The 24,561-nt window shown below is 36.4% G+C and overlaps 1 protein-coding gene across 4 annotated transcripts in view; it reads right to left on the reverse strand.

The window, feature by feature from the left end:
- The window catches only part of DMD (dystrophin), a 1,914,059-nt gene that overhangs the window by 724,716 nt on the left and 1,164,782 nt on the right, over positions 1-24,561 (reverse strand). For 2 of the 4 annotated variants that reach the window (XM_054720874.1, XM_028129748.2), the window contains exon 46: positions 4,705-4,937. In XM_054720874.1, coding sequence (XP_054576849.1) covers positions 4,705-4,937 — 233 coding nt within the window. Of the gene's footprint in view, positions 1-4,704; positions 4,938-24,561 lie in introns of those variants that run through there. The other 2 variants (XM_054720891.1, XM_054720886.1) reach the window with 1 other exon arrangement.

The following is a 24,561-nucleotide window of genomic DNA, read 5'->3' on the forward strand; positions in this document are numbered from 1 at the left end:
ACTAATCAACAATTGACAAGTGCTGGCGAGGCTGTGGAGAAAAGGAAAACCTAGTACCCTGTTGGTGGGAATGCAGACTGGTGCAGCCTCTGTGGAAAAGATTATGAAGTTTCCTCAAAAATTAAAAATGGAACTGCCATTTGACCTAGTAATCCCACTTCTAGGAATATATCCTAAGAAACTAGAAACACCAATCAGAACGAATATATGCATCCTTTATGTTCATAGCAGTGCAAATTACAATAGCTAACGATTTGGAAACAGCCCCAAGTGCCCACCAGCAGATTAGTGGATAAAAAGCTGTGGTACATTTGCACAATGGAATACTAAACAGCTGTAAAAAAGAAAGGACTATTACAATTTGTTCTTCAATGCTCGGCTTAAACTTTATCTTCTTTAAGAAGGTTTTCCTGACATATGTTCTCTTCCCTGGCTTAGTTTGATGCCCTTTCCCTGAACTAAGTCCTTAGAGCATAGCCCACAACATACTCAGGGAAGTAAAAAACCATGGTGTTTAAGAGTTGGGACTCTGGAATCAGACTGCTTGGGTTCAAATTCCATTGTTGTCTTTTTACTACTTGACCTTGAGCAGGTCATTTAACCTCACTGTGCTTTAGTATTAATCTCACAGTGTTGTGTGCATTGTCATACACATGATGTAATTAGATCAGTGACTGCCTTATCATTAGTGCTAAATATGTGCTAGGTATTATCCTGAAATTTACTTCTATCCTAGTGCTATTACTGCTTTTCCCCCTTCACCTTCTTTAATCTGTGCATTTGTTTCTTGTCCAACTCTGTATTTCCCAGACACTTACTAGTAGGTGAATAAAAATTTGTTAAAAGTATATGAATAAATAGGCATTGAGAGTGTTTTATAGTTTATCTCTATTGGAATATTGCCTCATTTCTTACATCTTAAACATTAAAGTTAGTATAGTTTCATTTAAAACTTTACATAGAGGAAATATTTGTTTTCTGATGTTACAATAAACACTTTTTCAAACTTACCTTTCTTTCTTATTCCCCTCAACACACACATTTGTTTAATGCTTCTTTAGGATCATTTTACTAACCATTTCGTAATTGACAGTGCCTTTTTAAAAATATATTTTTTATTGATTTCATAGAGGAACGAGGAGGAATATAGAGATAGAAACATCAATGATGAGAGAGAACCATTGATTGACAACTTCCTGCATGCCCCTTACTGGGGGATTGAGCCTGCAACCTGGGCATGAGCACTTGGCTAGAATTGAACCTGGGACCCTTCAGTCCCCAGGCACATGCTCTATTCACTGAACCAAACTGGGTAGGGCTGACAGTGTCTTTATAATTATTTTTTTAATGCGAAGGAAAGAAACAGAAAAAAAGCATTCCCAATATTAAACAAGAGAGGGGAGAAAAAATATATATGACATTTATAAATGCTAGCTTTCTGTGATCACAGACATGGAACTTGAACTTCTCCAAATTAATTTCTGACCTGTATTTAATACCACTATGAAGAGGCATCAAATTAGTCATCCTTTCTGCAAAAGACAAATTTATTTGGAGAACTCTGAAGACTATGGAGCAGCTCAATACCTTCCTTAAAGGTCAGGTTCATAAACCCTTCACAAGGAAATGTGGACTTTCTCTCCCATTCTAATATCTAGTGGCTTTCACAGGAGGCCACAGTGTCAATGACTGCATGGGGTATAGATGTGGAAACACACTCTTATTTACATATAACAATTATAGGATATAGAGTTTGCACGATTCAAATGGCATGGATAGGCAGATTTATACTGAGTGGCCAGATTATTATCATCTCTGAATGCATAATAATCTGGCCATTCAGTGTGTATCCTATATAATAAAAGGCTAATATGCAAATTGTCCCCTCGACCAGGAGTTCGACCAGCAGGCAGGTCAGTCAACCACCTATGTCCCCTCCCCCTGACCAGGCTGGCCGGACCCCACCCATGCACGAATTCATGCACTGGGCCTCTAATATATATATTCTGGCCACTCAGTGTATATATATATATATATATACACACTGAGTGGCCAGATTATTATGCATTCAGAGATCATAATAATCTGGCCATTCAGTGTATATAAAGTTTGTGTAGAACCTAGTATTAATTACTAACACTAGTTGAATACTTGAAGTAAGCAAGGCAAGGTGGGAAGATGTTTCATATACTACCTAATGTAATCCTCATGACAACTTATAAAGCATATAGTATTATTATCCACATAGTACAGATAGATAAACTCAGGTTCAGGGAGGGTGAATAACTTAACCGAGTTCACACAGCTTTAGTATTGGAGCCAAGATTTGAACCCAGATAATCTAACTCCAAAGCCCTTGCTTTAAACGTTATAACCTACTGTGTCCTCTGGTTAGTAATAGTCTTGAAATAACTGCTATAACTCAGCATAATATCTATATATCTATATATCTATATATCTATATCTATATATCTATATCTATATCTATATCTATATCTATATCTATATCTATATCTATATCTGTATCTATATCTATATCTATATCTATATCTGTATCTATATCTATATCTATATCTATATCTATATCTATATCTATATCTATCTATATCTATCTCTCTCTATCTCTATCTATCTATCTATCTATCTATCTATCTATCTATCTATCTATCTGAGAGCCTAAGTGACTATCGCAACCGAACAGACGACCGAACAGGCTGTGTGGGGCAACTAGGCTGGCAGGGGGGTTAGTGAGGGGTGATCAAACAACTGAGTAGCAGTCTGCGTGGGGCAACCAGGCCAGCAGGGGGGTTAGTGAGGGGCAACCAAACGACCAAGCAGCAGGCTGCATGGGGCCACCAGGCCTGCAGGGGGGCAGTTGGGGATGACCAGGCCAGCAGGGGGGGGTGCTGTGAGGGGCAACCAGGCTGGCAGAAGGGGGCAGTTGGGGATGACTAGGTCGGCATGGGGGGCAGTAAGGGGTGACCAGGCTGGTGGGGGGCAGTTGGGGGTGACCAGGCCAGCAGGGGGGCAGTTGGGGGTGACCAGGCCAGCAAGGGGGGGCAGTTAGGGGCTATCAGGTAGGCAGGCAGGTGAGCAGTTAGGAGCCAGTGGTCCTGGATTGTGAGAGGGATGTCTGGCTGCCGGTTTAGGCACAATGGGGATCGGGCCTAAACTGTCAGTGGGACATCCCCTGAGGGGTCCCACATTGGAGAGGATGCCGGCTGAGGCTGAGGGGACCCCCGCCCCTGTGCACAAATTTCATGCACCGGGCCTCTAGTTGTACAATAATGTACCTTTTGTTTCTGTATGTATCAGCACACTGCAAATGTAAAATGTTTTGCATAGTGCCTGACATAGACTATATATACAATATACATATGCATATATACTATACATCACCAAATGGTAGCCACATTTATAGTTAATACTCCTATATGGAGTAAGAACACAGGTTTGGAACCAAACAAACTTGATTTGAATCTTTGCTCTGTTACTTACTGGGAGTGTGACTATGAGCCTCAATAGTTTTTTTCTGAAAACTATGGTTAGTAATACTTGTTATAAAGCAGTAGAAAACAAAGTATGTATATATATTTAAATATATTTATGTACACATATAGCTATCCTACATGGTGAATGTGAATTCTGTGTGCCCTGTACCCAGAAGAGGAAACCAAGATCCAAAGGATGATTTGACCACAATAATGCCATTTGTAAATGTCAAAGAAAGCCCACTAATTCGGGTCTTCTGGGTCTAAGCTCTAGGTACTTTATATGCAGGTTATTTTTTTTCCTGCAGAATCACTAACATTTTAAAAAAGAATTTGTGTGCCTTACTCCTTGTTTTTTTTTCCCCCTTTAAAAAGTTGTTCTCTAACAACTAAATAGCTTCAGTATAATTTATTTCGCCTTTAGAAAATATTTAAAAATCATTACAAGTGAAATAACTATAGTGTATAAAACCTTTCAAAAACTAAATTTTTTATTCATTCAGATATAGTATAGAAGAAATACGGTATATTTGTTCTAGCTAGGTAAACCACATTTTTATCAATGAAGTCATATTTCTAGTTGATGTCATAATTTTGCAGAATAGATTTCAGTGAGGCTTAGAAGTACAATCTTTGTATTAAAAACATGTTTATTGGAGTATGGCATTGCATAAATACCAATATTAAAATCTAAGTTATTTTAAAATATATGTTTTGTTACTTTCTTTTTTTTCATTTGTTTATAGCTAACTTTCAATTATCCTTATCATTGGGGTAGGAAAATTGGCATGGACAACTCGGAAGTGAATAACCAATTCCCAGATTATATTTGATTCTGTAATATATTATGGCTGCAGGGTGCCAAAACAAGCAGTTTAAATGTAAACAGCTCAATTGAGCTACTTCTTTGTTATTAAATAGATTTTTAAAATACCAGTTGTTTAGTGAATTTAATTAAGCCAACATTTCTTGTAAGGTTTATGCTTTTTTCCTTGTGTTATTCCTTTTCAATTTGTGGCTGTTTTAGATAATTGCATTAATTTGTTTCCTTGCTCATACTTGGCCTGAACAGAGCAGAGAGAGTAGTGTGTTTGCTGATAGAGAAAAGCTGCCTAAAAACTGGTGGGAAATGTTCTAGGAGAGTACATTGATTTGTGGAAAATCTTCACTTCAAAGAAAAACCCCTGCCAGCCTTTATTTGTTTTGGCCATACCTTCTGCTTCATGATCATCTCATTGATGTCTTCTAGATCACCCACCATCACCCTCTGCGACTTTATAACTCGATCAAGCAGAGACAGCCAGTCAGTAAGTTCTGTCCAAGCCCGGTTGAAATCTGCTAGAGCAGGTACCTCCAAAAGCAAGGTGGATGGCATTTCAAGTTTGGCGATGGCAGTTTCCTTGGTAACCACAGGTTGTGTCACCAGTGTAACAGTCTGACTAGGAGCTATTTTTTTTTTAAAGGACAAAAAAAAAAAAAAAAAAGGAAAGAAAAATTAGAAACACAAGCTAAGAAGCCAATTCCAATAACAATGAAACAATCTTAATTAAAGGACAACAATCTGAACCAAAGTATTATTTATGACATTTTTTTCTGAGCAATGTGGACTTTATATATTATTATATGATAAAAAATTAATGACTCAAACTTTTCATTAATACACATTAATACATATTTCACTAATATACAATCTTTCAAAATGATGTTGCTTATTCTCAAGGCTGGACAATGAATTTAAATAGTCTTCTCCCTGTAACTATTTTGTAACTACCAATCTGTGCTTCTTAATTCATTCACCTTTTTCAACCAGTCCCCCGACCCCTCCCCTCTAGCAATCATCAGTCTGTTCTTTGTATCTATGAGTCTGTAAAGACTATGTATGGTGCCAGCCAGACACTAGATTGATCAAGGTGATCACTTCATAAGTTATATACTAGTAAATGTCTAATCACTGGGTTCTATACCTGAAGCAAATATAATATTGTATGTCAACTGTACTTGAAAAAACTTTAAAAATAAGATAGTTTTCTCAGTAACCAATTGCACAGATTATGGAATTGGTAAAAACAAACAAAAACAGTATTCAGATCTTGCCAAAGAAATAACTTTTGCTTATTTTTTTTTTAATTCAAGGAAGAAAAGCAAAAGGAAAGATTGGATAAGATTTTATTTCTGAGTTAATGATTTCCTTGAATAGGAAGTAAATTACTTTGGAGGTGGACCCTAGGGAAATCAAAGCCAATGAAATGTTTGTTCTGTTTTATATTGGGAGCAGTTTACCATATTTTTTTTCCCCGTTTTAGACTTTATTTAGACAGGTAATAAAGTAACTAGCAGGGAGTAAAACTCAAGCTATATTATTTTTGGAAAATCGGAGCTAGTAAAGTTTTTCTATTTGGATATGAAACACTGTTTCAAGGTAATTAAGAAATATTAAATTAATATTAACAGTGTTTAAAACTGTAGTGTAAGATAGTCCATGGTATTGGTTAAAATCTGAAGTTCCTGAGTAAAAACACCTGGGAGAGAATCCTTCCATCTGCCTTAGGAACTCTGTGACCTTTGTTAAGTTAGTTAACTTCTCTAAGCTTCATTCATTTATTTTTCTCCACAGTTAAGGACAGATAAAAGTCAGGTAAGAGTCACAGGGAAGTTGTGTAGATTCAATAACTAAAAAAGGAATTGTACATAAGACAATGCCAGAAAAATAACAATATTAGCACAGTTCTTGACACTAGTAGGTAATAATGTTAGGTATGACTATTTTTATAAACACCAGATAAATAAGAAACACAGTGATGAACAAATATAGTGAGCAGCTAGAGATAAGGACTGGGAATATGTGAAATAGGGAAAACTCAAAGGTCTGTGTGTCTCTCTACTTACTGAAGGGGGCTGAATTTGCTGGTGTGAATTAATACAAAATAACAATAACAGCTAGGTTATCGAAGGTGAGTGATGAAGTGTAGGGAATGCCTCATCTAGTTTATATGCAATGGGCTCTGGAACCAAATATTCCCAGTACATCATCACCAGAGACATAGTGGACTATATTATTTAGAAGGGGAGCTTTGAGGGAAAGCTGCAAAAGACAACATATCAATGGGAGACGTGAGAGGCATGGACAACAAGAGAACTGTCCTAGGAACATGAGAAAAATGCGCCATGTTGGCATTCCTTTCTCAGGTGGTCTTCAATTACTTTTCATGGTTGTATTACTTTCTGTACTTTTAAGGTGGTATTTTTGTTAGAGAAGATGAAGAGAGTAATGAAGGAATGCCTCTTGTGCCTCAAGTTTCTCAGGGACAAGCAGTTCCCACAGATGAAAGACATATTCTTGAACAAGACAGAAGGAAAAAAAAGTGAGGTGTCAGAATACAAAATTAATGCTAAGAAGTAATAACTGAAAGACAAAGAGATGAAGATAGAAGAAATTGTTTCTTGAAGCTATCTCACTACTCTGAAGCTCTTTCTAGAAAAAAGTGAAACATAATCTGAAGCAGTAATAGCACCTTGTGATCCAACAGTCTAGTAGGAAGGAGCATGGGAGCCAACAAGATCAAGAAATATTAACAGGGATTCCAAGAGGGGAGCTTAATCCCCGAATAGGATGCATGGGTGAAAATGAAACGAGAGCTAAATTAAAATAGTATTGTAGGAGCTAACTCTGGTTGACTAGAAAATATGGCCAACTTGTTTTTATTATTTAAAAAATTTTAAAGAAATATATTTTTATTGATTTCAGAGAGGAAGGGAGAGTGAGAGATAGAAACAACAATGATAAGAGAGAGAATCATTGATTGGCTGCCTCCTGCATGCCCCCACTGGGATCGAGCCTGCAACCCAGGCATGTGCTCTGACTGGAATCAAACCATGACCTGGTTCATAGATCAGTGCTCAACCACTAAGCCATTCCAGCCAGGCCCAAATTGTTTTTAAAATAGATACACAATAGATATTGAGGCAACATGCAGTCATTTGAGAGGATTTCAAGGTTCTGGGAAGTGTTGGAAAATGCTTCTTCAAAAAAAAAATAGACTTATTGAAAATTTGACCCTCAAATGAGATATTTTTCTCTAGACTTACTTCTGACCAAAAAAGTAGTGCCTAGCCCTAGCCGGCTTGGCTCAGTGGATAGAGCAACAGCCTGCGGACTGAAGGGTCCCGGGTTCGATTCTGGCCAAGGGAACATGCCTGGGTTGCGGGCTTGACCCTCAGTGGGGGGCATGCAGGAGGCAGCCGATCAATGATACTCTCTCATCATTGATATTTCTATCTCTCTCTCCTTCTCCCTTCCTCTCTGAAATCAATAAAGAAATGATTATGTCATCTCAAATTTTAATACAGTGAAGCATGAGAATGAAGAGAATTATCAGACTTCAACTGTGTTCTGGAAAGCACATTAGGAAAAAAAAGAAGTCTATTAAAAAGAAAGGCTAGGGCCAGAGACTAAAAAACAGAGAATTAATCAAGATGATCAAAAAGTACAAAAAGTGATATGGAATGATAATATCACAAAATTCTCCAATGGGGAAAAAGGGAGTAGTACTACTAAGTACAAAGTCAGCTAAAAGAGATTCAGAGGAGGGTTGAGAGGTCAAGCAATGCAGCAATTTGTGCATCAGTTGTGGGCAGATGATCTCATTTATGGACTGGTCAGACCATTGAATTTGGTCTCTTCTCCAGCACTCACCATCCAAAAACATCTCTGCACTGGTGAAAAGGGAAACTGTGTCCCTCTTGCTCACTGATCTATCCCCTGCAACTCACACTGGAATACAGTGCCTGTTCAATTGATACTGACTGACTGAATGAAACGAAAAAAAAAAAAAGTCCATGTACAATAAGCTTTTCAGTAAACTTAGAGGCCATTTGCTCACAGTGAGTTCTAAAAGATAACCTCTAAGGACGGTTTCTCAAAGAGTAGGCACAGAACATGCCTAGGTTTTTGCTGTTCAGATCATTTTCACTATTTTGGGAACAAAAAATAATGGAGGAAGACAATGCAAGGTCAAATATTAACGGGAGAAAATAGAATGAATCAATTATTTTGTTCCCCACTTTTCTATCAAAGGGGGGGGGTGGGGAGCAGGAAATAACACTGGATCAAGAAGGAGGATGTAAAATAGACTATCTAGGGCCAAACTGTTGGATTGAAATCCTTGCCTTGCCATTTCTTGGCTTTGTAACCCTGGGTAGGTTACTTAACCTCTCTGAATCTCCAAGTACTCCCTTGTAAACTGGCAATTATAATACTATTTCTCTCACAGTTGGCCTTACCATTTCCTAGATATAAAACTTTGTACAAGATTACAGGCACCTTGAGTTTAAGGGATTATACCATGCTTGCTAAACTGAACTTTTTGGAGCCTCAGACTATTCACCTGCCTAACGGGGAAAACATTACTAATCTGAGGGAATTAACTACTTTATGAATTCAGTTATGTCCTAGCACTGTAGGTATGGTGTGTGTGTGTGTGTGTGTGTGTGTGTGTGTGTGTGTGTGTGTGTGTTTATTTTCTTTACCCGTTTGCTGCTAATTGCTTATTGGCTATCCACTTTCTACATTAGCATGGCATTCTGGGCTCTCTGCTTCTTGAACCAGACCTCACACTCCAGACTTATTTCCCTCCATTCTTCTGGGCTCCCCCACACCTCAGTCCCTATTCAGCATTCTCCTGTTAGTATGGGCCATTTCACAATTTTGTGACCTTCCATATGCTCCCTATACTTCATGAAATCTCTTCTTGCCCTTCCTTGCATAAAATCTCATTTCTTCTTTAAATCCCAACTCTAGATTTCTGTGTTTTTTGGAGAACCAGAAGAAGTTTGTAATTAAATAGTCTCCACAAAATATAGAATTACACCATACTTTTAGATCCAAAACACATTGATGTTTTCAACATTTTATTACTTAAATCTAATAATCACTAGGAAGAACAAAATCTTGCACCATTATTCTTTTTTTTTTTTGTCTGTGGCTAGAGGGTAGCTGAGTGCTGGATGCTAAACTCAGAAACTTTGGGTCTCCAATAGTAGAAAAAAGTGCTGTAACATAATATAGCAAGAGACTAATCTCCATCTACTTTCAGACATTTTATTAGGACCAATTCTACCTTGAACACTATTAAAATATTTCATTTTTCCTAAAAAGACTTGTCTCTAGAACCAGGCATGTGTATATATTTTTATTTTTTTATTAAGCAAGATGTTTCAAAGGAGAAACTTTGAGGTCCTGAGAGCATTTATCTTATTTTATTATGTAAATCATATAGACTCATACAGCACTTTCAGATGTTTTAACTTTTAAGTGAAAAGAAAAAGTAGGGTTTCTTTTCCACTATGTTATTTTACTAGAAACATAAGCAATACTCCTCATTAGGTAAAGTGTGGGCTGCTCAGATTTGTAGTAGGACTACAAAGAGAGGTTTTGCCCAAACCGAGCAACAGAATCTTCACTCTTATGGTCAGGGAGAAATATTTAGTTGTTATAGGAAAGTTTTCTGTTAACTCCATAATTTAAAAGGTAGAAAGGGGATTTGCTGAGAGTTATCTCAACCTATAATTGTGATCAGGTTAGGAGTTAGGATATATGAATTATTACACAGAATCTTAGACACAAAATTCTGGGATGAGTCTTGAGGTTGTCCTCCCTAGGGAGCATGGGAAATTGGTTTCCCTGAAGGTGGTGGGGATTCTTCTCTCCATGCCCCATTCAGTGTCCCCACAATCTGTTCTACTTGCATGCAACATCCATCACTTGCCACAGGCTGCTGAGGTAACAAGAAATTGGCTCATGGAGATCCAAGTTATTTGACTCAAGTCTGTGGAAGGAAGTATCTCTTTCTACATGGGGTCATCATGGAAAATGGTACTTATGGTGTTACACTATTAACTGTCCCTTCAGCAATGGATGCTGGCATCTTTCCTGCTTAATTTGTTCATGTCAGAACCACATGTATTATAACATACACCAATAAGTGAGATAGATAGATAAATACACACATCATATCTAGGTATTTATATATATATATATATATATATATATATATATATATATATACCCACCCACCTATGCACCCATACACAGAGCCTGTATAGTGACATAACTGATGATTATAGCATAATGTTTCTCATGATTTCATTAGAAAATTAAAATAACTTTACTAAAAACTGTATTTTTTCTTCCATAGCTATGCAGATAGAAAGTCAAGCTTAAGATAACTGAAATGAATTGAGTTTGGCACACCAGTAGCATGAATAACACTAGGTGTAATATACTTTTGCAAACCACATCTTTACTGAGTATTTTATTAATTAGTAAAAGGTGTTGGCTTTAGGAGGGAACTCTCATTTTTTTCAGAAGTGTTTGAAGAACGTTTCTCTAGTCTAAAATATTAATTGGTTTCAGGGATACATGATTAGTCAGACTAACAACTTTACTTAGAGCTTGAAAGGAGCTACTAAATCTTTTAAAAGCACACACAATGTGTTTGGCATACTTCTTTTGAAGTATTCATATGTGGTTTTCCTGTAATTCACACGTCTCCTTTGGTTGATAAGAAAGCAAGAAGCACATATTCTATTTTTAGCATTTTTATGAATGCGGGTAACTTATTTTCTTTACTTTGGTACTTGAAAAATCAGAGAACTGGCTACATGATAAATTATTGGATTCACACTAATAAAAATATCTAAAAGTATCATTTGAGACAGCATGGAGGGACCTGGAGAGTATTATGCTAAGCAAAATAAACCAGTCAAGAGAAAGATAAATATCACATGATCTCATTTATATGTGGAATCTAATGAACAGAATAAACTGATGAACAAAATAGAACCAGAGACATAGGTGTGTGGAACAGACTGATGAGTCTCAGAGGGAAGGTGGGGGTGGGTGGGTAGATATTAACCTGGGAACTTGTATGCATATATGCGTAACCCATAGACACAGACAATAGTATGGTGAAGGCCTAGAAGGGGTGGGGGAGGGTGCGGGTGGATGGGGTCAATGGGAAAGAAAGGGGACATCTGTAATACTTTCAACAATAAAGATACATTTACAAAATTTAAAAATTGACAAAAAATAAAAGTACCATTTTTATATGTGGTCAAATTGCATTACTATTTAATACTGTGGGTTACAGGAAATATGTTTAACTTCTTCCATATAACCAATAGATAAAATAATTAAGCAACATTGGGGAATACTCTGAATATTTGAAAAGATGGCATGTAGCTTAAAGAAATATGTACGAATTAGAGAGTACTTGTTAGGAAATCATATATAGACTCAGGAAAATCTATTGTGTGTCAGCAAGGAAGAACTTCACTTCTTCCTTCTAGATATCTGCAGTATATAGGTATAAGTGGAAAATTAGAAAAAATGTTATGAACACATAAACATTTATTTTTGCCTACATTCTTTCTCCTAATTCTAAAGACAAAATAAAATATGTGACTCAAATATCATCAATTATTCACATTTCAGCACAATAAGGGCTTGTGCTATACATGGGCAAAGTCTAGAGAATTGGAACTCAAGGATTCACGACAACTATTTCTGGATTTTAGAAAAAATTGTTAGGTGTCAGAATTGTTAGGTGTCAGAACCATAGGCTTTTAAAACTCAGTGACACTATTTTATCACTCTTAATTATTTCTGGCTATTACAAATTTAATCCAAATAAGAAATATTTTCTATTTGTAAGGAAGAGAGATCATCATAAACACTACCATTACCCACATCATTTACTCAGGGTTTTCTATGTGCTAGATAAGAATTCATAATCCCTGTTTTATTGATTATTTTAACCAAATAATTTTCAGAATAGGTATTGTTCCCATTTTAACAAATGATAAAATAACTTGCTCAAGATCTCACATTAACAAGTGACAATGCCTTTCTAAAGAGGACATACAGAAGGCCCAGAGACATATGAAAATATGCTCAAAATCACCAATCATCCAAGAGATGTAAATCAAAACATCAATGAGATACCATCTCATACCTATCAGAATTGCTATCATCAACAAATCAACAAACTACAAGTGCTGGCGAGAATATGGAGAAAAAGGAACCCTCCTGCACTGCTGGTGGGAATGCAGACTGGTGCAGCCACTGTGGAGAACAGTATGGAGTTTCCTCAAAAAGTTAAAAATGGAGCTCCCATTTGACCCAGTAATCCCACTTCTAGAAATATATCCCAAGAAATTAGAAACACCAATCAAAAAAGACATATTCACCCCTGTGTTCATAGCAGCACAATTTACAATAGCTAAGATTTTGAAACAGCCTAAGTGTCCATCAGCAGATGAGTGGATTAAAAACCTGTGGTACATCTGAATAGATCCAGAGACAAATGCAGGGGGGGGGCGGTGTTAGAGAGCAACCAAAGGACTTATATGCATGCATATTAGCATATCCAATGGACACAGACACTGGGGCAGTGGGGGCTTCCCTGGGGTGGGAATGGCTGGGAGGTGTCAATTGGGGGAAAATAAGACATATATAAAACTTTAGACAATAATAAAAAACAAACAAACAAACAAAAAACAAGTGACAATGCCAAAAGAGTGTGTTGAACCACTATACATCTTTTTAAGAATGATATGACCATCAAATAGTTTTCCTAGATGCTCTACTCAATATGTAAGAATTATTAATTACATAAATACTTTTGACTCCAAAAGCTATAGTTGACAATATATGGTACCCACAAAATACATCTAATATCTATTCTAAATTGGCAGAAAAGATAACCCTGAACTAGCCATAAATAAACAGATTATAACAATCAAGCACATCTAGCTTCCTCCCACAAGTTAGATACTGTTGTTTAGGAGTCTCTTCAACTTGACATACATTCTTCCTTCACTAATTTGAAGACAGAAATAACCCCTTCCCTTTTTCAACTTTAGTTTGCATCTTCTAAGTGTCCTTCTATAACTCATATTATATGAATTCATCCTACATACTCTCAATAAAAAAAAAAAAAAACACCACAGGCTTTCTCATCCTCAGCACTACTGGCATTTTGGCATGGATACTTCTTTGATGTGGATGGCGGTCCTGTGCATTGTAGGATACTTATCAGTATCCTTGGCAACAACACCTTCCCAGTTCTGACAACCAAAGATGCTTCCAGACATTATCAAATGTTCTTCCAGGCAGGATAATTATCTCTGGTTGAGACCTACTCATTTCTCTGTCTCTCCTCCTATATATGTATATGTTTGTGTGTGTGTGTATGGTTTACATACTTGCTTAGCATTTGTACTGGCCATTCTTTGCATCTATCCAATCTTGTGCTCTCTTGTACCTCAGAAGCATAGGTTAAGTGAAACTGTTAAGTGCTTCCCTCATCCACAAGCTATCCATAGTACACACCAAAAGCCATAGCTGGCATGGAATGCTGAAAAATATTACACAGGAAATGTCTTGGTGATAAAAATAAAAACATCTCTGGTTAGAGAATAAATGTCTACACATTCCTGCTCTTTCTGAATCTACACCCTTATTATGAGATATTCTAGTTCCTCTCATCAAGAGCTATCTGGATTGGCCAAGTGACTTGTTTTGGCCAATGGAATATTAATAAACATGACATAAGCAAAGGCTTGTGAAATGCTTGGGCACTGGGCTATGCTTGGAACCCTTTCACCGCTAGGTGAACTATACTAGCTATAGAATAATAATAGGTGAGTGGCCGTGTCACATCCTTTGTCTTATCCAAAAACTGATAAATGCCAGGCATAGAAATGAGGCTATCTACTACCAGCTCACCATGAATACATGAATGAACCCCACTGAGACCAGCAAAAAGAATAAGCCTAGATAAGCCCAGCCCAAAGTAAACCCAAAACATGATGAGCTAAACAAACGACTCTTATTTTAAGCCACTATATTTGGGAGTAGCTTATTACACAGCAATAGATAACTGATACAGCATCCATTTTACCTATCACAGACTTTCAACCAAAACAGAATTTTAAATGTCCCTCCCATTGTTACAGAAATAAAACAAAATTTTTAAAGAGAGAAAATATAACAGTCTGATACATTAAGGCCCCTAGAAAAATTACCAATTTATTTTCTACTACTCCTCCTCTGTATCCACTTTGCAACTTTTATGTGGTAACTAGACTATGCCAGTATCTATCTATAGTGCACTTCATTGAGGTTCTCTCCTGGAGTTGACAGACCCACACTCCAGAAACCACTAATAATGACTGTGAATGGATCACAGCTACATCCCTCCCTGGGTCTTGCTCCTAGTCAGGTTGAGGATATCAAGTCCCAGCCCATCTGTCTCAATTTAAGACAACTCTGAAGGGCGAACCCAGCACCAATGCTCCCTGTCAGATTGGCTGAGGCTACAGTACTAACTGAATTGTGGTCAGCCTCTCCCTCTGCCCAATACAAGCACACCTCATTTTATTGTGCTTTACTTTATTGCCCTTCAAAGAAGTTGCATTTTTTACAAATTGATGGCAAGAATCTCCATCAGCAAAAATATTATGACTTGCTTTATTGTGGTGGTCTGTAACTGAACACACAATATCTCCAAGGTATGTCTCACTTGCTTATAGGTGGATCTACCAAGAATACTTTCCAATAAACCTTCTGTATACAACTTTTGTCTCAGAAACTGCTTCCAAGGACTACAATCTAAATCATCATCGCTTTGGTCTATATATATAATTGTTTGTTTCTAATATATGAAAGTAACATGATGTTTCCAGCCCTTCCATCTTGGAATAGTACTATTTAAATTAATTATTTATTGGTATCACATGTTATGTATTTCAATATTCAATTAAATGCTCTGGAAATTGAAAAAAGCATGCAGATGATATGAGGCATATTTATTGCTTAAGGGGTTATAAAAGTTTTATACTCTTTGGTTATACTTGAATTTCAATTTATCATTTGAGTTGCTATCTCTTTAGTGAATTCTGAACACATCTTATAACTAAAACACCAAAGAGCTTGAAAAATTCAACTACTGAAGTCTTGAACTCTGTCTTTGTCATGACATTGGAAATGTAACCTCTATCTTGTGTTGGTTTGAAGTGATTGTTCTGGGCTAAACTTAGCTTTTGATGTTCTGGGTCAGTAAACATGTTTTAAACTGCTGGTATGAAAACACACTAATGGAAGTAGTGAAACTAGCTACATCAAAATCATTTCATGTTTTCATCTAACTTGTAGAAAAGCACACCAGGCCCACAAGTGAAATAACTACCAACTATACAATAGGAAGCCCAAATCAAAGTTTGAAAACAGCAACAACTACATAGGGAAAACTGCTTGTTACAAAGCATATAGATATGATATTTGTTTCTTTAAATCATGTTCACCAAACCATCCTAAATTCCTTAAGGGAGAGTTAATCATAAATAAAAACATATTGTTCAAAGTTTATAAATCATGCTATTGAAATGGCAACACTCCCGCGAACATTAGTATGCCAGTTTTCATGTACATACTTGCTATTGCTTCTAACTCAAATTGCATTGTCTTTATTCTTTTGATGACTGGGTCTCAGATTAAGAGTGTAAAGAGAGCTTGGGAGAACTGTGAGTCTATAGTTTATGTGTTTTTTTAAATTAGGAACAGAGCTTACTTTACTTATTTAAAAAGATCTATGAAGCTATCCTGTTGTAGAACTGGTTCACCTCTTATTTTTGCTGATTAAGAACTAGAAATTTCTGGGGATGTTAAGTACAGCATATGGAATATAGTCATTAATATTATAATGACTTTGTATGGTGCCAGGTGGGTACTAGAAATATCAGGGTGAACATTTTATAAAGTATGACCGTCTAACCATTCTGCTATATACTTAAAACTAATATAAAATAATATTGAATGTAAACCGTAATTGAATGAAAAACGAACAGGAAATTTCATGAGGTCAGATTTAATGTTAATTCCTATTTTTAAAAATCAGTAAGTCATATTTAAACTCTAGTAATACTGCTACTTTTTCCATGATGTCAATATTTTACACAAAATATATAGAATTATATCAATTTTTGCATTTTCTAAAGCATTACATAAAAATAAACTTTTGAATAAAATGAAGTTTATTTAAGATTCAAATATTCTAAGATAAAGTTAATTACACAGTCCACAATAGAAAAGCATACTTTTTAATTAAGAGAAATATAATAAACCTTAAAATTGATGTTACCTTTATCCTAAGATATTTTGGTAAGAACTAGAAATAAGATCTATTTCCTTTACTGCTAAAATTGCAGTCTATATTAACCCATTTTTAAAATTTAAATTCTTTATTGTTTAAAGTTTTATATAAGTCTCCTTTTTTCCCCCATTGACCTCTCCCTGACCACTCCCAACAACCAGTTAACTCATTATTTTAAGACAACAAGTCATAAAGGGGGAAATGCTTTACTAAGTTATACATTACTTAATAAAAAAGCTCGTTACATGAAAGTAAATCATGTCAAAGAAATAAAATAAACCTAATTGAAACAATATTAACTAGAGAAACATTATCAAACTAGAGAAAAAAGAAAGGAAACTAATTATGCATTTTGAGGAAATATAGATTTTGGTAAAACTCTTCATTTTTGCCCTGTCATAAGGTGAAAAGAATGCAAATAAAGTCACCAAAGTTGTTTTTCCAACTTTTGTCCTACCTCAAAGGCATGACTATGGTATATTTCAATTGCTATTCATATTATCAAATTGTTAGTTAATTTCTATGAGTTAATATACAAAGAATTTTTGTGGTATACAAGACCCTGAACAGAAGCAAACAGCTAGGCAGAAAGGCCGATTCCAAAAGAAAAAGTAGGGCCGATTTACTATTTGAAGCTTGAGGTTTCCATTCATTTGATATAAAAATGGAATGGAAGAACATATGGATCAATGCACTCAGAGACAGTATTGCTGAAATGGATAATCTTTGTTATTGATAACGAAGCCCTGAGGTTACCACAACTGGGTGACTTTAATAGGCAAAACAATAAGAAGAGCTCTTTTATTAGTCTATTTTCAGGAATGATCTTTTGGGGCTTATTGAATCAGATTCTATTATCGCCTAATCATGTAAATGAGTAAGTAAATTATTCTATAAAAGATGTTATCAGTATCTTAATTTTAAATGTCATATAAACATATGTTATAGAAACTTGAAAAGATTTTCAGAAAAACTTATTTTAAACACCTAAAACCATTGATGCTATATGTGGCAGCATTCTCAAAGTTGTCTCATTTAGGAGATCACCATCACTTAACAATTAAGGAAACCAAGGCCTGAAGTGTTGAATGGTTTAAGCATGACTCCCAGACCCCAGCTAGGAAGAGACTAAATGAGAACCAGGTGTTAGGACTTTGAATTCCCAATTCAGTAATCTTTTCACTATGCCACCAGTTTACAACACTATGAGCATGCCTTTGAAATCTCAAAAATGCTTCTACATAAAAATGTTATATCTGGTATGCATAGATTGAGAAAAAATGGACATAAATCAATTTATTCTGAATTCAGTAATATTTTGATATGATTTTTGCCATTAATTGCAGTAGCATTCACATCACTCTGAAAATATTGTATCTAGTACATATAAGATGGAGACACATCACTTATTTGATCTAAGAAAAACAGTGTGCTTAGAGATTTGAGAACTCTTTTCAAAAATCCTGGGAAATCTCCATTATCTCTAGTCTCTGCTCTGAGAACCTCTATAATGCTGATCACTGCCTCACAATATTATTCTGATCAAATATCTTCAAAACTCCTGTTTCTTCTTCCTATAGTTGATTTCAACTTTCACTGTTTCCAAACAATGGTATCATAATCATTTGAAGATGGGTTGTTTCACAGGCAGAAAATAAATTTTGAAGTGGTTTATTAGATTTTATAAATTAGTACAGAATCAAGATTGTCAATATAACAGTATGTTCAGTTACTTACATTCTGATATGCTTTTCACTTTTATATATGCCATGTCCCCTAATGTGACTACCCCATGCAAATATGTGGATGTCAAAACCATGTGTAATGAGATTGGTGGGGTAGGGATGAGGAGAAGACAAAGATTGAGAATCACCACGGGACTGTCTAAATACCTGAATTGGCCTCCACTCTACATATAGAAAATTATTTTCTACTACTTACTCCAAATGCACATGTTGTCTCAGACTAGCCAATTTCTTCATGCAATACTCCATATGCCTTCATTCTTTACAAAATAATTTTCTCCAAGCTCTTCCTCAGACTTACGTACCTTCACCTTTCTAAACCTTCTTATTGTTAATAATCAGAATCGCACATCTGTGAAAGTCTTTGTTGACAACTCCAGTTAAGCCTCATGTCCCCCTTCTCTGAACTCTTATGTTGATTGCAGTCTTATGTAAAATGTTTGTGTGTTTGATTATATATTTCCTTATATTATTCTTTACTAATCCAATTATACATTTCTAAAACTGGAAAGATTTTGTGAAAATTCCAATGTTGAACTTTAAAATCTGTCACCCCTGAGCATTGTAAATCTTAGTCTGAATTGCTTTTCATATAATTCAGTAGATCCTTGATATTATGAATAGGTGTGTCCAAGAGTCCTTGCAAATAAAAAAGCAGATGTGTGTGATCACTAGGCTTCCTTAGGAGTTATGGAATTTACCTTTGCCCAATGCTTTCTCAAAACATGAAATTATCGCTAGAAGTTTTACATATTTAAACCACTCAACCATTCAATGGAATAGATGTTATCAAGGCCAATGGAAATTACTGCATATTATGGACCCTCAGAAAGCAATTGCCTGTCACTTCATATGAATCATTTCACATGGGACAATATTTTAAGATTTCCTACCTAGATCATGAAAAAAAACGCATCTCTTATTTTAAAGAGTATTTCTTAGTTTATTAAATCATCTTGATTATCTGCACTAAAGCAAAATTTTCAAAATACAGAAGATTTTAAAGTTATTTTCTATCATTAGCAATATACATGAAGATTTCATTTTCATCCTATATAATAAAAGGCTAATATGCAAATCAACCGAACTGCAGAACAACCAGTCGCCATAACACACACTGACCACTACAGGGCAGACACTTAATGCAGGAGCTGCCCCCTTGTGGTCAATGCACTCCCACAAGGGGAGTGCTGCTCATCCAGAAGCCCAACTCACCAGCATGCTCACGGCTAGCAAATGCAGTGGTGGTGGCAGGAGCCTCTCCTACCTCTGAGGCAATGCTAAGCAGTAGAAGCTGGGCTCATGGCTGGTGAGGGATCCCAGACTACAAGAGGGCACAGGCTGGGCTGAGGGACCCCCCTCTTACCCCAGTGCATGAATGTTGTGTACTGGGCCTCTAGTCTAATATATTTTCCAGAAAGAAAAATTGGGTTCATAAATGATAAAGCTTTTTTTAAATGTGATTTTGATAGTCTGAATTAAGTTGGTGAAGGGTCTCTGCCTACTTAGTAAGAGAGACTTATAGATTGATACACTGATATATTCATTTCCAAGGCTGTTGTAAGAAGGAGATAATTAAGTTATTCTTATTTTCATTAAACTGTGAACATGCTATATAAGAAAAGCCTAATATGCTAAGTGTCTGGTCATTCAGTTGTCCATTCAACCAATCAAAGCATAATATGCTAATGATATGCTAAGGCCTCTCCAACACTCGCTATGATGGTGCACTGACTACCAGGGGGCAGATGCTCTGACCAGTAGGTTAGCTTGCTGCTGGGGTCCAGCCGATTGGGGCTGAGCGAGATGGGCTGGACACACCCTGGAGCCCTCCAGTGGTCCCTCCCTGGCTGGCCAACCTCCCGTGTCCCTCCCTGGCCCTGATCTTTCACCGGTAGGGTTCCTCAGCCTGGCCTGCACCCTCTTGCAATACAGGACCCCTCAGGAGATGTTGGAGAGCCAGTTTTGGCCTGATCCCGCATACCAGGCCGAGGGACCCCACTGGTGCATGAATTCGTGCACTAGGCCTCTAGTATTTTATAACAAAGGAAAATTATATTAGATAAATACAGCACTTGCCTTTGTATTACACAGGCAGCATGAAAAGGTTTACTATTTAGGGTTAAATGCTAAGCAAATTATTACATACAAGTTTCCTGACGACTATTTAAAAAACACACACAATTCTACCATCATATTACCTGAGACTATAATGGAGTTGGACTGGTTTAGAGTAAAACTAGGGTATGGAAAGTGGTATTAAAATTAATTGAAAGTTATAGTATATGTCTAAAATCTTGGGCATCATTAATAATACTCAATCTACTTGGTTTTACTGCTCTATTCGTATTCTTTCTGGAAGATAAACTACCTAAAAATTCAAGACCTAATAGTAATATACTATTATTACAGAGTTGCTATGATACATTCCTGAGGCTGTGATAGGAATGATTGAGAGGACTGCTAAATGTTGAAAAGTGGATGTGACCAAGGAATAGCTTGGCTGTTTGCCAGTGTAAGAAATAACTTGATATTGACATTAAACAGCAATTGAAGAATATTTTAATAGTTTAGCCACTTTTTCTAAATCCTCCAGTTATGCTTCACAGATTAAATTATTTAAGAACCTCTGATTTAGCTGTTTCATATTTTAGATGTAAGGATGTTTTGAAATGATTTCTATTATTCATAGTTTCTTGTTTTTCAAAATTAAATTTATAAGATGCTGAGATAATCCCTTTTGATTAGGTCTGCAGATACTGAGAATACACTAAAAAGCAGAAAGCTGTGTGAAAGTATCATTTTCCTTGATAATAATGTATTATGATGAGCTAGTTTCTTTTTCCATTTTTTTCTGAGCTATATATATTTCAATTAACATTGTTAAACCAATTGTTAAAAATTTAAAAATGGCTCCTACTAACTTCCAGATTTAGGCCAAGATAAAATTCAGGCAAATGTTGAGGAAAGTAAAAGACACTCTATTCACCATATTTAAGAAGAGTCTTCCAATGTAAATGATTAACTAGTATATGATTAACTCTTCTAAAGTTGTATCTCATTGCACCCTTGCCAGTGTGGCTAAGTTGGCTGGGCATTGTCCCATGCACTGAAAAGTTGCTGGTTGGATTCCCAGTCAGGGCACATGCCTTGGTTGGGGGGCTTAATCCCTGGTAGGGGGCATGTAGGAGGCAGCTGATTGATGCTCTCACATCAATGTTTCTCTCTCTCATTTTCCCTTCCTTTCCCTCTAAAGTTCAATAAAAATATATTTCTCATTGTCATCTATTTTACACATAAATTTCAGGTAAGATCATCTCTCATAGGTTCACTGAACAAATATTAAAAATATCTTTGGGCCTGACACCATGCCAATGGAGTGAACAGTGATGATAACTTAAACAACATTAATTCCCAGATACCTCTGCATCCATTCCACATTTCTACTTCCTCAGAGAATTTCAGTTATCTTCAGTCTTCTATGGACCCCATCCTCCAGTTCTAGAGATGGATTTAAGTTTATCTTAGAATCTAACTAAGCCAATCAAGAAAATCCCATGACCTTTACTCTGGTTTAGGAACCCAAAGATCCTAGGTCAACCAGCCCATGACATCACTCTGAAGATTATTATTGGTACAGGAATAGATAGATAACCTAGATTGGCTGATCTGGCTGATGGATACATTGCTTAATCTATCCTTGAGGTAAAAGATTTTGTCTCTCACTAACAAAAAGTAATGTTGCCCAATTTGCTGCTGGCAGCCATCTTGAAAGTTGGAGGGCAACTAATGAGGAGATCAGAGCTGACATAGACAAAAAATGAGAACAAAGAAAATCATAGCTGAAGGAACCTAGAACACTATTTGTACTGTATCTGGAGCCTGCACTAGTCTCTGATCTTCCAGTTATGTCAGATTAATTATCCTTGTTGTTGAAGCCATTTTTAATGTTTAATCTCTTTCTTGCATCTCAAAATACATCTTTTCTTAAAATATATTTTATTGATTTATTACAGTGAGGAAGAGGGATAGAGAGTTAGAAACATCGATGAGAGAGAAACATCGTCAGAAGACATCTTAACAAGGAAATATATCATCCAGTTTACAAATATAAATAAGACATTATTATTTAATTTAAGAAATTTCTATTCTATTGGGATACATACATTGAATGGACAGATTATTATGATCTCTGAATGCATAATAATCTGGCCACTCTGTGGTGTGTGTGTGTGTGTGTGTGTGTGTGTGTGTGTGTGTGTGTATAATATATATTAGAAGCCCAGTGCATGAATTCGTGCATGGGTGGGGTCTGGCCAGCCTGGCAGCCTGGCCAGGGGGAGGGGACATGGCAGTTGGCCATCCTGCCTGCTGGTCGAACTCCTGGTTGAGGGGACAATTTGCATATTAGCCTTTTATTATATAGGATATACACTGAGTGGCCAGATTATTATGCGTTCAGAGATCACAATAATCTGGCCACTCAGTGTATATAAAAGGCTAAGTATGTCCATCTGACTGGTAGCTATGATGCGCACTGACCACCAGGGGGCAGATGCTCAATACAGGAGCTGCCATGATGTGCACTGACCATGTAAAAATAAACGGCACCATGGACTGGAGCCAACAAACCTACACTCAGCTTCCCCCAAGTGTGACACAGGCCCTGCCACCACCCTGGAGAGACACCCCAAAAAATCCCAGCCAATGCTGCCAAGATACCATGGCACAAAATGTGGCCCACAGCCCAGTCCAGCCTGGAAATGGTTGCTGTGGGCGCTGGGTAATGAAGTCACATAGCAACGCCCGACTTCCTCTCCCTAGCGACTAGACTCCTTGGAGTTTCTTCAGCTCAGAAACCCAACTTGCTTTATAGCCAGGTGCAAACATTTTACACTTTAACCAAATGTCTGGGAAGCATTTTCCCGTGCCTCATCTCAATTGATCCTCACAGAAGTCCTGGAGTAGGTAGACAGGAGACTCAGTAGAATCCTATTTTCTTTTCATTAGTCAGAAAACAGAGAATTAGAAAGCTTAGAAACTTGACCCGACTGAAAAGAAGTAAGAAATGATGAGCCTTGAAAATGACTCCAGGTTTTCTCACTGTGCAGAATATAGTCAAACACTGCTGCAGTTAAATATTTACCCTTTGTTCTCCCTGTGTGATCTACAATAATAATCTGCTTCGTGTTGATATTTACTGCTGTGTTGCTGAAAATTACCTGAAAGAGAAGTTGGGGTGCTTCACTGGGCTGGAAAAAGTTTAGTTAAATAAGAAAGCAGGTCTAATTAAGCAAGTTTATTCTATATATATAAAAGGCTAAGTTGACTCACGCATGCATGATATATATAAAGCTCTCGATGGCACCAATTGCGGGATGCGTGTGTTCTGGTCTGTCATTGTTGATTGTGAATTTGTTTGACACTTCTATTATAGAGAAAGGGCAAATAGCAATATTAAAATGTTTCTTCTAATTAATTTCCTTTCAATGTGCATGAATCCGTGCACAGGGACACTAGTATAATATAATAGGCATGTTAAAAAGTTCATTTTCAATAAACTTCCAGTATGTAAGATAGGTTGGAAGAGATGAGGAGACCATTAATGAGACTTTGTAGATGATACCTGAGTTAATGACAAAAACAAAATGGAGAAATTGAATTATAAAGTCCAAGGTTAGTTGGCTTACAGGATCAATAGGATTGTTGATTGATTGCTGATTAGTAAGAAATAAAGAAGGTGCCAGAATGACTCCTTGAATTCTAAATTGATGGACAGTAGTGTCATTCACAAAAATAGGAAATATTCTAAGAGGTATATATTTCAGAAGATAATGATTGTATCAAATTTGGGTATATTTGAAATATGTGTGGAACATCCAGGTGGTAGCTCGTCAGCAGGTGAAAATATGAGTCTGTCGTTTAGTAGAGAAGTCTGAGCTAGAAATAACCACTGGCATAATTTGAGTATTTATCTTAGGTTATCTAATACACTGAGCCAGTATTAAAATTATCTGAGTTAAGATAGTAGATTTTATGTTATGTCTTTTTACCCACAATTTTAAAAAATGTGAAAATTTTGACAATAAGTACAGCATGGGCTATGACCAATTA

Source organism: Eptesicus fuscus, chromosome 1, assembly GCF_027574615.1.
Source record: "Eptesicus fuscus isolate TK198812 chromosome 1, DD_ASM_mEF_20220401, whole genome shotgun sequence".
NCBI lineage: Eukaryota > Metazoa > Chordata > Mammalia > Chiroptera > Vespertilionidae > Eptesicus > Eptesicus fuscus.